Raw genomic sequence first — 13,492 nt, 5'->3', positions numbered from 1 at the left:
TGTATAACCCAAGTGCATGTGCAAGTGCATGGACTGATGGCCAGACATTCTCCTTCTGGATTTTCTGGTAGAGTTGTAATGAGATACAGACCTTCCAGAAGTTCCTTAGGTGTTGTTCTGGTTCTTTTATGATGACATGGTTGAGTCATCAATTCGGCAAATTCTGGTAATTTGCCCAATTCCTGGGAAGATGCACTACTGTCCCAAGTTTTCTCTATCTGTGGATGTCAGCTCTCACTGTGGTTCAATGGAGTCCCAAACCTTAGAAATGGCATTGTGAACATTTCCAGACTGATAGATGGCAATGACTTTGTTTTGCCTGCGTCTTTGAGTTTCTGTAGCTCCTTAATAAATGAAATCATCGTTTAATAACTGCATTTTGTGTTCACTCAGGTTATCTTTTTAACATTAAAATCTGTTTGATTTTCTGAAACACTTAAGTGTGAGGATTGTGCAAAAAGATAAGAATTCAGGAATGGGGCAAAGATTTTTTCACAGCACCGTATACATCTTTTTATGTTCAGGCTTTCAGAAAATGGTCCATACAGACCAATCATGCCTTACATTGTCAGTGTTGCTCATGTTTATTTTAAGGGAAAATTGCCAAGCCAACACTACAAACTAAAACGAACCTGTTATGCCCATTCTACAGATACACACAGCAAAGCGGAGACCCACGTCCTCCCACCAGCCAAAATGCCCTCACACAATAAGTCCATGGTGAGAGTTAGTCAACTCAGATAGTGAACAAAAATTTAAAAATTTAAATGTAAGGTGAAGGTCATTTTTTCCAATGAGAGAATTTGCTATATTCTGCAATGGAAATCCTCCATTGTGGATCCATCGCTGAAGATCCAGAGAAGAATTAGCCAGTATGCAGTGGACGAGAGACCTAATTGTACCCAAACAGGTTTTTATAAAGCCCCCCCCCCCCAAAAAGGCGAATGTCTTCCCAGATACATGGAAGCTCCAGGTTCTGTGTCACATTTCATTACAAAGAGGGGGGTTGATTTTTCAGCTTGCTCCACAGCAGTGGTGTCTAATGTAATCTGTGGATTATTTTAAACAATGCTCATCTTTAAATCAAAGAAGCATAAAGTAGGTGTAGCAGGTTGTGCGTTTTCTTGGGATAATCTTGCAACTGTAGTCATGGTCACAGGATGATGTGGGAAGAACTGCTTTAAACACTAATGAATCAGTAGGCGGCACAGTGTTTTTCTTTTGTGTTCCACCACGTATTAAAGATGATCATGCTTACTGGACAAACTCACTGGCATTTATGTCTTTTAGCAACAACATTAAAACCATCTGCCTACGAATGTGTGGTTTCCTCACATGCCAAAACAGGTCTGTCCAAACAGGGTACTGACAAAGAACCTCTGGGCTTGCAGGTTTTTTGCTGTGGCCATTACCTTCAGGGACTGGGATGTGCCCGGTCTTCAACAGCATTTAGACGAGTGGTACATCAAACTAAATATTGTTACAAAGTAAGATCCATATGAATTGCACTGTAAGAAAATCATCAGTGTTACTCATTTGACCTTTATTGTGTTTTAATGTAGGAACTAACATGTGTTAATGTTATTGCTACTGCATTATCTTACCATCTTTGGCATCCAATATTGAACTTGAGCTTTATTATGTTAAAAAAATCATAAGGCTAAGGCATGAGAGATGGTGCTATGAAATGTCTACGGTATAGTTTACATTTTTTCCATCAGCTGGAAGTGTTGCTGCCTGGCGCTCAAGGACACTTAGGTGAGGAGAAACACATAATTTTGGCAGTAACTCCCACGACATCACTACTGATCACTGCCATTGTGCAACTTACATAATAATAATAATTAAAGAAAAAACATTCAAGGACACAAAGATAAGAAGAGAAACAACTGTACTGCAAAATCACTGCATTTTATTGTATTTTTTTTTTTGGAGTTTTTAGGTTGATTTTTTTTAAAGACGTTTGAAACATTTGTGATGGCATCATTGCTGTTATAGCCTCTAAAAGACCTTGAATAACCAAAGTGCTAGAATAGTTATATTTCAATGGCTTCACTCTGTTAGTAAGAATTGTACATCAAAAAATCTGCTCAGGTGAAAACACATATCAAAGAAAATTAACAAAATTGATACTTCAACCATATCAAAGTATCCTCTACCCCCTGATTGACATAGTAGTACAAGGGGATGTGGTACAGCACCCTATCTGACTTCCTTTAATACTCCCACCCAAAAAAGCTGGAAAAAAAAAAGTTACATAGTTTTCATGTCCACAGCATAGACATCAGCATACTGAGCCATCGCAGCAGTAGAACACCACACTTTAACTACATGGGCATCTAATGAAAACTGATACATAAATTCCTAATGTCATGTAAAGTGTGTAAAATAAAACTTTGTCAGTGAGCTAGTGAAAACAATTCTATTCGACACTGCATATACAGACTCTCAAGCCTAAAGAGATCACACAGTTTCAGAGTTAAAACACAATTTATTTAATGCTTAAATAACTGGTTCTGACCATCCAGTGTTTTGTCATACAATATGCTATTTGGAGCTACAATCAAACAATGTCTTTATGTGTCCTTAATGTGAGTAGGTTTTAAATTAAGGAAATACTTCACCAAAGAATCCAAAGTGAAATGCCCCAGTTTTCCTTTAATACCACAGCAGCCATTAGAAAACCAAACTGAAACACTGCTAAATGTTTACAAACAGTCTTACAGTGTACAGAGACTCCTAAACCTTATAGCCAATATGCACAATACAAGTATAATTTTACAGCGAGCCAGCCTACTAGCATTTACATTCTGATTACTTCGTTCCTGTAACAGAAGCTGCCCTCCAGTTTTACACAGACAGACAAGACATCACATCCTCAAGAAGCTAGAGATTTTTTTTCATCCTCACCCCAACATGATAAAAGCTTTAATGGTATCCTTTTTCAATTTGAAATATAAAATCGGTGACAAACGTCAGGGCTATATGTGTATAGTGATAAAGGGATTCATTTGAATACAGTGTTTTGCAAACCTGTAAAAATTGTAATTAAAATAATGTGAACAGCATGCATGAAAATATGAGTACTCTGAAAGGCTCCTTTTTTTTGCAGGATTAGATCCATTCCCACTTTGGGAATTACAGAAATTAGATTTTTTTCTGGAAATTTCTTCTGTTAAAATCAAACCAGCTTTTTCATGTACAAACATTATACCTGTTCTAGTAATTAATTATACAAGAACCCGTGAAGTTACACTCAAATCTTTAAAAGTGAAATCGTTTCAGTAAATTTTGAAAGCACTTGAAAAGGTCACTCTCCTCAGTGCGTTCGCAACCAGCAACTTGTCCATTCGATTTAAAAGAATTATACACATTAGAATTTTATATACAGGAAAAAAAAGCTTTTGTGTTAGTTGTGTTTAAGTTTTAAAAAGGAAGGAAAAAAACCTCCAAACAATTTACATCCTGACAACAATGGGTTCAAGAAAAAACTATAAGGCGAGTGTTGAAGTTGGATTAGAAGTGTCCATTCGATTTTTCTTGTGTGTGTTATTGTAACTACCTCATTCTTTTCACCCACCATGTGCATTGAGCTCTTGTGCCATCTTTGGTCACAGTTGCACCTGTGTGGTTGTCAGTAATGGAGTCTCTGTCGTTTTTCGCAACAAACGACGCTCCTCCAAAAAGCTCTCACAACACCAGTGGACCGATGGCACGTATTGTTTCACACAAAACAGGAAGCAGGATCATTGTCCACTGGTCCACCACAGTCAGAAAGTGAGAACTTCTTGGTCCTTTAATTGACAGGGAGTGAGTTTTTCATGCTCATGCGCAAGTCAGAAGGGTTGACTCCTTTCATGTGAAAGCCATTTATTTAGAGCAGATAGTGGCACACTGGACCTTGCTTTAAGTCCTCGAACCTGAAGTCTTAGCCCTCTGAACACTTGTTCCCAGGAAACGTTGAACTTGGTTCCTCTGTATCTGGAAGACAAAACAGTACGTTGCATATTGCAGCACATTTACTGTCACCCTCTTGAAGCTCATACAATACATTACAACTGACAGTGCATTGCCTAATATTGAGTATTAAACTGAATTCAAAGGGTGTAACGTGTACAATGTTTTTCTTAAGTGTTTCATTCCTTTGTATGACAAAATGACAACACATTAACAAGACCTGATGGTACGTGGGTTGTTATGGTGACCTCTGTTACCATAGAAACTCTTTGGCAGACTTCATGGCAGTGCCATCCCATTTCTGCGCAGATGGAATGATTCACCGCAAACATACGGGTGAGCAGCAGTAGGGATTAACAGTCTGGCCAGTGGGATAACAAACTCTTTTTGGATGGGACAAAGCTGTTGTGAGTTGGGGATTTAGTGGACAAAGAAAAGGCGTGGAGGGTTTTAGCGGGGCAATATAATGCTGAGGTGTGTAGTGACCCTCAACCCTGTTCCCTTTGTAAATGTTTTCTATTCATTCACACTGAGGGAACGCAGAGGACAGAAAATCTGCCAGGGGATAACCAAGCTCATGCCAGTTTCTTCTTTGCTTTGAGTTTGAACTATCTGACTAAATTGATGATTTCATTTACTTTAATACTGTGGATACAGGCATCTCATGTGCAGCACTGTGCAAACGTTTGAGCAGCTTCAGAGGTTCCCAAATGTGATGCTGTAGAGTATGTAAAGTATAGTATTTATTGAGAGTATGTAAAAAAGAAATTGCTAGTTTTCTTCAGGATCATTCTCCTTTTGCATGATTTGAGCCAAGCTTTTGACTCTAGGGTATACAGAGACTATGGTATACAGAGTTCATGGTCAACCCAATGACAGTAAGGTGCCCTGTGCCTGCAAAACAAATCCAAATCACCCCCCTTCCGCTTTGACAGCTGGTATCAAGCGTTAGTACTGATGTGCTGCTTTTGATTTTTGCCAAATATGGGTCTGTGCAATACAACCAAACATCTCCACTTTGGTCTTGACTGTCCAAAGGACATTGCACATTAAGTCTTTCTGGTTTCTTCAGATGCAACAACCTAAACTGTGGTGTCTTGTTCTGTTTAGACAAGACAGGCTTTCTCTTAACGGCACATCCAACTTACTTATGATCAGTTGATTAACTGCATTTGATTAGCAGCAACTGGCTGCTATTTACCTTCTTCCTTCTTTCAAAAGCAGTACAGGTGTACTTTGTTTTTCACAGGACTGTATCTCTCGACAAGACATCTTTATAGTTAACTATTAAAAAAAGAAACAAACAAAATCTGCTATTTACTAGCTTAATAGTAAAACGTGGTTACACTGAACACGACTGATTACTTTGTACTACATTTATTAATAAATAAAAGGTATACCGGTAGGTTAATTGAGAGGTAGGTTACTTTTGGTGCCTAAAATGATAGTTTGCTCTGTTCAAAGTTTAAAATCTGTAAAGCCTAGAAATAAAAACACAGAATACACTAATACAAAAGTGAAGGCATTAGGTGGTACTAGGTGCTATTCAATGCCCCTGACTTCAGTTAGTGGGAAGTCAGTGAACAACAACGGATATGTACAACATGTACAGTAGTTAAAGCCTGGGGACTATGATGACTGTGTTAAGGTGAGAAAGTAAACTACTGTACCTGGAAGAGAGTAACCATCCCTATGAGTGGTGCTTTTTATCCCCTGATCTTCTATCATCTTTCCGCCTGCTATTCCTTGACCCCTCTCCCTGCTGGAAAACACACATAGAAGTATACATAAGACATGGTATTCTTATCTTTTGATAGAAAAAGACACAAAAAAACCTCACTGCAACCAAAAACACACCTGAAACATCAAAATAAGAGAAAGAAGAAGCAAAACTCAAATGTTAGTAATAGCATCATCGCAAGAGTTATAATTAGGACTTAAACCACACACCAAGTAGACACCTGGAAAAAGAATAATTATGCCATTATGGACAGAGCTGGAAACAAAAGGAGCTGATTGAGTTTCCTTAGCACTCATTAGTCATACTCTTGACTAATTGGCTAAATGCTTTAAAAGACCATTATAAAAGACCATTAGCACCACACAGTCAGGAGAACTGCAGTCAGCATCTTCTTTGTTATGCAAACAAAACAGACACCACACACTGTTAAAACACAACATGCAAGGTTGCAGTTCATATGATATTTGTATATATTTGCCCACTATGGAGATAATAGTCATCTCAAACCAGTTAATCCAGTGTTAACAGGAATTAACTTCACTGAATTCACTGGAGTAAAAGATGATTAAATCTAATTGACTCCCTCCCTCTTTGACTTAAAGCTGCACCTTTTACCACGTGTTACTTTCTTAATCTCAATTTTGCTCTTAACACTTCACTTAAATAATCTTTAAGGTTCAGAAGAGCCTTTAATTTTTAAAGTGAGACTCAGAATTGTGGCCCGTGACTGCAAATTTCTTATTTAGATGAGTTATAATGTTATTTTCTTTTGTTTCAGACCCACTGTGATTCACTGTCAAATGCAGCTTTAAGCCTAAAAATTGTTTTTGCTGTTAACCTCCCACCCAAGTAGTTCTTAGACTGATGTCTTGTGACAGGAGAATAACAGCATATCAAAGGAAACCCATCTAGATGGTAGATTAATTGGATCTTCATGCGACCTCTGATGCATCTTCTTGCAGAATGGGACTGTGGTGAAGGTCTTTGTGCCACCTGTCACCTCCTTGGTTTTCTGGTGTGGGAGTAGACACCCGGCGAATAACCTTCCTTATGACCTGCTCAAGGCAGAAGAAAAGATCTGATGGTGCCTGATTGTATAAAAACACCATCCCTATGATGGGTATTATTTCAGAGCTGGATAGGAAATGGGAATTAAAGTATACATTACTTTTCTACTGATGAGGTTACCATCTTGGTCCATATAGTGTTCCTCTGTCATGGTCTCACCTGGGATATTCTTTGCTTCTTCTCCCTGTAGGTATTTGTGGTTAGCACGTGAATAAAAGCTTGCCAACTTCCTGAGCACTTCACACACGATTAAAAATAATCCATCACCATCACCACACTGAAACAAAACACCAGTGAGAATAATAACCCTGACAGAAAGAGGATGGATTAGTTTTCATTTATGAACTGTGACAGGGTCAGTAGAGCTTGTAAACAAACATATGCACAGTCATATCTAGACACACACATACACACAAATAGAATAAACCACCATTATACCAAGCAAGACTATTACGTATCACAGCAGACTGACCAGTCTAAACCAAACCAAACCACGACCCAGCTCAGCACCTGCTTCAGGCTTTCAGTGTACCTTTAAAATTAGACGGCGTCTGAAGATTCTGGTGGTTACTGTCTGTTCTTCCTCTGAACCGGAATCTACACTAACTCGCTGTGGAGGGAGGTTTTATACAAACGTTACACAACAGAGGGAGTCAAGTGGAAAAAAGAAGCACATGTGTAGGACAGTTACAGGTTGAAACATTTTTGTTGTTGTCCTTTATGCACCTCAACTCCATAGTTGGCTGAATCAGGAAAGACAACTTTAGAATAATAGAGAAGTTTAGTTTTCTTTAGCGTAAGATGTGCTATGTATTTCTCCTGTAGAATTAGAAGGCAGTATAGGACTTTAGTACAGAAAATAAAGATTTCATCCCTCATTGTTACAGGTACAACAGTCTTTAGTATTACCTGGACTTTTTTCTCTGACATTAGTGTTCCCTCCTCTTTTCTGCCATTTGATGATTCAGATGAGCCGTCCTGAGGTGAGTGCTTTGAGTTGTCGCCGTTCTGTCGGGACCTCCCTGATTCTCCTCTAGATGAGGAGGTGATGGAGTCACTAGAGTTCTCTTGGCTGTTGGAAAAACAAACAAAACAACACACCAAATAAGTGGTCTGAGAGATTGTTATTTTGTGATTCTATTTGAGCATTGTACTTAAAAAAAAAAAAGATTTTACCTTTCTCGTCTGTCGAGCAAGTCTGAGCTGACACTGCGTCCTGGCGTTGGTGGTTCCACATTGACACTGGATGAATCGCTGTGCCAACCTGAAAGTGAACAAAGGTCTTGTTCTGCATGTTCAACGTGATCACAAAGCTCCTGAATCCTGGACTTGGTCATCTCTTCGTTCTCCTCCTTTTCCTCTGAGCCACCTTTGTTCTTCACCTCCTCCAACAAAGACCCTAATGCTTCTTCTTTGATCTCTTTATCCTCCTCCTCCTCCTCCTCATCTTCTTCATTGGGCTGAAGTTCCTCAAGTGCCTCATCCCAGGCCTGAGGGGAGAGGCGGACTACAGTCTGGTCCTCGACGTCCTGTTGTGATGTACTGCAAATATCCTTTTCACTGCCACACAACGTCGAATCCTTAAACTGCATATCTTCATGTGTATCATCTATTCTATCACCCTTACAGAAAACTTTCTCAGCGTCTCCATCAACTTTTCTGCTATCTGCTTCAAATGTGGCACAAGCTTTTTCCATTTCATGCTCATTTCCTGGCAGGTCATACTGCTCGTTTAACAGCTGTACATCTCTCACCACTTCCATAACATAGGCTGTCCCCTCATTCCCGTCATGAATATTATCCTGCTGGTTACTCACTAAATCTTCCTCTTCCTCTTCAAACCCCTCTTTCTGTTCCACCAAATTTTCCTCTGTTAGTTTAGACCTATCTTTTGTTATCATCTCACATTTTCTTTCCACATTTTCAATTAAGTCTCGCTCTACCCACTTTTCCACTAATGCACTTCCCTCTTCCAACTCTGCTGCAGCCACTTCAACAACCTTCCCTAATTCTTCTGTCACTTCCTTTTCACCTCTTTTCAAACAAACATCCTGTTTTACCCCATTAAAGGGATCCAGCTGCACTCTTCCATCTCCAATTTGTGCTCTCTCTGGTGATGAAGGGGTTATCGATGAAATTGATGATAATGAAGGGGAAGATGTGGTGTATGCCATATCAACATCTAATTCACACATCGTGGGAAAGGACCGTGACCTGGGCCTGTGGATCGGCTCCATTTCTTGAAAAGATCGGTCCTCCTCCTCGCTCAATAGCAGCTGATCATTCAGGGCAATGTGGGGCTTTCTTGGCTTATAGGGAATAGGATCAGGAAGTTCAAATACTGGGACAGATAGGGTGAGCTCACAGGGTCTAGGGGGGCTCCTAGGGGGGCTTTCTGGCTCTCTGTTACTGGGCTCTAACTCTGGACTCCAAGGCAAGGGCTGAGGCTGGGTGTCAGCAAGCAAAGGTGTGTCTGGTTCTGGGTAATGGTGCTGTTGTTGGTGGTGTGCAAGGGAAGGATTGGGAGTGACGGGGAGGTCAGACTCCAGGAAGTAGGGATCAGAGTGCAGTGTGGCGGGGGACTGCAGCTCCACTAGAATGCTCTGATAATCTGTAGGTGACAGGATGAAAAATGTACAGACATACACACACCAAAGCATAACACAAACAATTTAACACCCGAAAACACACCATAACACCACATGACATGGACAATAGCACAGAGAATGAAATGTAAAGCATGTATCCAGACAACCGTTACCTAGGATAAGGATACATTTAACCCTTTAAAGCCTGAAGCATGAACTAATTGCCAGAATTTTTTTTTAATGGAGCATTTATTGAACCTTCTAACAATTTAAAAATTGTCAGAAGGTTTGTGTTTTTTTATTTTCATGACTATTTAAATTATAGATTCTCACTGAAGGCATCAACACTATGAATGAACACACATGGACTTATGCAGTAAACAAAAAAAGTGTGAAATAACTCAAAACATGTTTTATATTTTAGATTCTTCAAAATAGCCACCCTTTGCACAGATTACTGCTTTGCACGCTCTTGGGATTCTCTCGATGAGCTTCATGAGGTAGTCACCTGAAATGGTTTTCAAACAGTCTTGAAGGAGTTCCCAGAGATCATCAGTCCATTTCATCCCAAACCATCTCGACTGAGTTTAGGTCAAGTGACTGTAGAGGCCAGGCCATCTGTTGCAGTGCTCCATCACTCTCCTTCTTGGTCAAATACCTTTAAACAGCCTGAAGGTGTGTTTGGGATCATTGTCCTGTTGAAAAATAAATGATGGTCCAACTAAACGCAAACCGGATGGGATGGCATCTCGCTGAAGGATGCTGTGGTAGCCATGCTGGTTCAGTGTGCCTTCAATTTTGAATAGGTTTCCAACAATGCCACCAGCAAAGCACCCCCACACCATTACACCTCCTTGTCCATGCTTCACAGTTGGAACCATGCATGCAGAGACCATCCGTTCACCTTTTCTGTGCCGCACCAAGACACGGCACATAGAACCAAAGATTTCAAATCTGGACTCATCAGACCAAAGCACAGATTTCCACTGGTCTAATGTCCATTCCTTGTGTTTCTTGGCCCAAACAAATCTCTTCTGATTGTTGCTTTTCCTTAGTAGTGGTTTCTTAGCAGCTATTTGACCATAAAGGCCTGATTCACGAAGTCTCCTCTGAACAGCTGATGTATGGTACAGATGTGTCTGCTACTGGAACTCTGTGTGCTATATATCTGAGCTCCAATCTCAGGTGCTGTTAACTTCCAATTTCTGAGGTTGGTGACATGGATGAATTTATCCTCAGCAGCAGAGGTGACTCTTGGTCTTCCTTACCTGGGGCAGTCCTCATGTGAGCCACTTTTGTCGTAGCACTTGATGGTTTTTGCAACTGGACTTGGGGACAGATACATTTTAGCAATTTTTCAGACTGCCTGACCTTTAGTTCTTAAAGTAATGATGAACTGTTGTTTCTCTTTACTTAGCTAATTGGGTCTTTCCATAATATGAATTCTAACAGGTGTCAAATAGGGCTGTCAGGTGTACCAACCTGACTTCTGCATAACAAAACTGATGTTCCCAAACCCATTAAGAAGATAAGAAATCCCACAAATGAAACCTAACAAGGCAGACCTGTGAAGTGAAAACCATTTCAGGTGACTACATCATGAAGCTCGCTGAGAGAAGGCCAAGGGTTTGCAGCGCTGTCAACAAAGCAAAGGGGGGCTACTTTGAGGAATCTAAAATATAAGACATATTTAGGCTTAATTATCAATTTCTTCTTTGCTACATAATTTCATATATATTGCTTCATATATTTGTCTTCAGTATGTATCTACAATGTAGGAACTAGCAAAAATAATGAGAAACCATTAAATGAGAGATGTCATATTTGTAATATCCAGTGTGCGTGTTTGTATAAGATGGAAGATGGTAGGATGGCTGGATACTAGATAAATAAAATAAAATGAATGCATACATTTAACTGTACCAGATCAGCCACAACATTAAAAGTATTGTGAGAGGTGAAGTCAATATTCTACTGGAAAATATTAATCTAAAGGTTGATATGAACTTCAAAATTAACAAAACTACATCAGTGAGATGCCCTGGAAAAAGTCCAATCTGGACAGAACAAGACACTAATACAGGCTTCATGTTGATCTCCTGATGGTTTAGAGCTGTCTGATTGTAATACTGGGACCTCCACAATATTAGTCAGGTGGTTTTGATGTTATGGCTGATTAGGTTAATATTAAACCTACTATATATAAAGAAGTATTTTATAAGTAGTAATCACAAATGCTGGTCGAAGTTGCTCTTATTTGAAAGATTTTGTCAGTGAGGTAAGATATTAAAAGTGGGAACTATTACTGACATGAGGCCTTATAGTGTGTGATGTGGCTAATATTTACCAAGGTGGTCTGTTACATGCTCACATGGGATAGACGACAGATGAGAGTTTTTAGTAGGAAGAAGCATGGAGTGGAAGGAGAACAAGATAAAGGATAGCAAATGCTAAAGGTATATTTCCATATTAGAAGGATCGATGCGGGTTTGAGTGGGAGGTGGATTGACTGAGGGTGCACAAGTACACTGACAAACAGGACAGGGAGACAATGAGCGGAGAGGCGGGGAAGAAGGACTTGGGCTAGGACAACGTGATCCTGAAGGAGAGATGGGAGGGAGGGTAGACATGGAAAGTGGGGACACTGGGCGGAAAGAGGAGGCCAGCTGGGTCACTAGGGACTCTTTGCTTGAGGAGGCAGTGACAGAAGGAGGGACTGTGCCTGGGGCTGTAGAGTGGATGGCTGACACAGGTATGGTGATAGGCTGAGAATGGCTAGGAGACATAGCGCAGGGTGCAAGGGTGAGGTTGGGCGGAGTTGTTGTAGGTTTGAAGGTATCACCAGTTTGACGAGTGACTGATAGTGCTTGCAAAAGGTCCAGAGTAGGTATGCTGAGTCTGGGGGAAGCTGGAGCAGATGTGGGAGATGTTGGGACAGATATAGCAGAAGAAAGAAAGGGTGATGGTGAATGAGGAGCAGGTGAAGAAGGTAAAGGTGAGGTAATAAGAGGGATTGGGGAAGAAGTAAGGGGAGAGAAAGGAAAGGCCGGGAATTGACGAGGGTCAGTATTGGGACACTGAGGGATGGGACATGCATGGGGAGAGGTGAAAACGTCGAACTCTGCCGGCTGAAATGGAGCTGAAGGTGCCAAGTCTTTGAGCAAAATGGACGACTCATAACTTGGCGAGCGGCGTGGAGGGAAGGGGTGACAGTAAAGCGCTGCTGAAGGTGTAAGGGGAGTGGGTGGAGGTGTTGGGGTTGGTGTTGGAAAGAAAGGACTGGGTGTTTGCAGGATGAAAGCTGCTTCAGGGCCTCTGGAAGTTAAGGGGATAATTATGCAAACTATGGGAAAGGAATAAGGTAAGATACAAAATAAGAGAGATAAAAAGAAACAAAAACTACATTAAACCCAGTGAAACATGCTTGCACAACAGGACAACGAGTGAATAATATGGGTGGATAAGGAGCAGGCATATGAGGATTTTGCCAACACATGACTTTACATTTGTTAAGAGCAGTTATGTGCTGTTATCAGCAGTGGATACTGCTGGTGGGAGTTGATGGGAGGCAGGAGGAACAGAAGGAGGAGGAAGAGGCAGTCTGGTTTCACAGAGGAAGACATTCTCTCATCTATCCAAGGAAGGCTCTGAGGAACTGGAGGAGAACTAGGAGAGCTAAACTAAGTCAGCAGAGAAAAGCAAACTATAGGGTTATATTATTTCTGTATAAGTCACACACTGAAAAACATTCAAAGCAATAGTTAACATGCAGCATGCACTTGAAGTGGAAATTAACAATGTATATTAATCTTCTGTGACAACTGGATACAGCAGTGATTTGCAGAGTATTTACCCTGAGCGTAATCTAATTTTAATGAGAGTTAATTTAACAGAAGCCAATTAAAATCAGTGCAAGTAATAAAGTGCTATATAAAAAAGTTTTCATTTAAACTAAATATTAAAATGAAATTGAAATGTAAAGCAGAAATTTCAGTGTCAAATATATTGTAGAATCAAAAGGAACGTCTTTGAGGAATGGTAAGACCCAGCTGTTCACACAAATTCTAAATCCGAGTGTAAATCACCACTTGTGGTTTTGGTTTCACTAGTATGATACATATGTGATCCATGCATTGCC

At 40.3% G+C, this 13,492-nt stretch overlaps 1 protein-coding gene across 14 annotated transcripts in view; it reads right to left on the bottom strand.

Annotated features, from left to right (window-relative positions):
* Positions 1 to 1,892: 1,892 nt before the first annotated feature.
* Positions 1,893 to 13,492, bottom strand: part of LOC113034723 (ankyrin-3-like) — a 93,100-nt gene continuing 81,500 nt past the window's right edge. For all 14 annotated transcript variants that reach the window (XM_026189653.2, XM_080288255.1, XM_080288256.1 and 11 more), the window contains 7 exons: positions 7,943 to 9,377; positions 7,676 to 7,838; positions 7,299 to 7,376; positions 6,867 to 6,950; positions 6,640 to 6,753; positions 5,628 to 5,719; positions 1,893 to 3,981 (listed from right to left, as the gene is read on the bottom strand). In XM_026189653.2, the coding sequence (XP_026045438.2) occupies positions 5,648 to 5,719; positions 6,640 to 6,753; positions 6,867 to 6,950; positions 7,299 to 7,376; positions 7,676 to 7,838; positions 7,943 to 9,377 (1,946 nt within the window). In that variant the 3' untranslated portion in view covers positions 1,893 to 3,981; positions 5,628 to 5,647. The remainder of the gene's footprint in view (positions 3,982 to 5,627; positions 5,720 to 6,639; positions 6,754 to 6,866; positions 6,951 to 7,298; positions 7,377 to 7,675; positions 7,839 to 7,942; positions 9,378 to 13,492) is intronic.

Source organism: Astatotilapia calliptera, chromosome 13, assembly GCF_964374335.1.
Source record: "Astatotilapia calliptera chromosome 13, fAstCal68.1, whole genome shotgun sequence".
NCBI classification, from domain to species: domain Eukaryota; kingdom Metazoa; phylum Chordata; class Actinopteri; order Cichliformes; family Cichlidae; genus Astatotilapia; species Astatotilapia calliptera.
The sequence above is the reverse complement of the archived record's forward strand: the minus strand, read 5'-3'. Positions and strand labels throughout refer to the sequence as shown.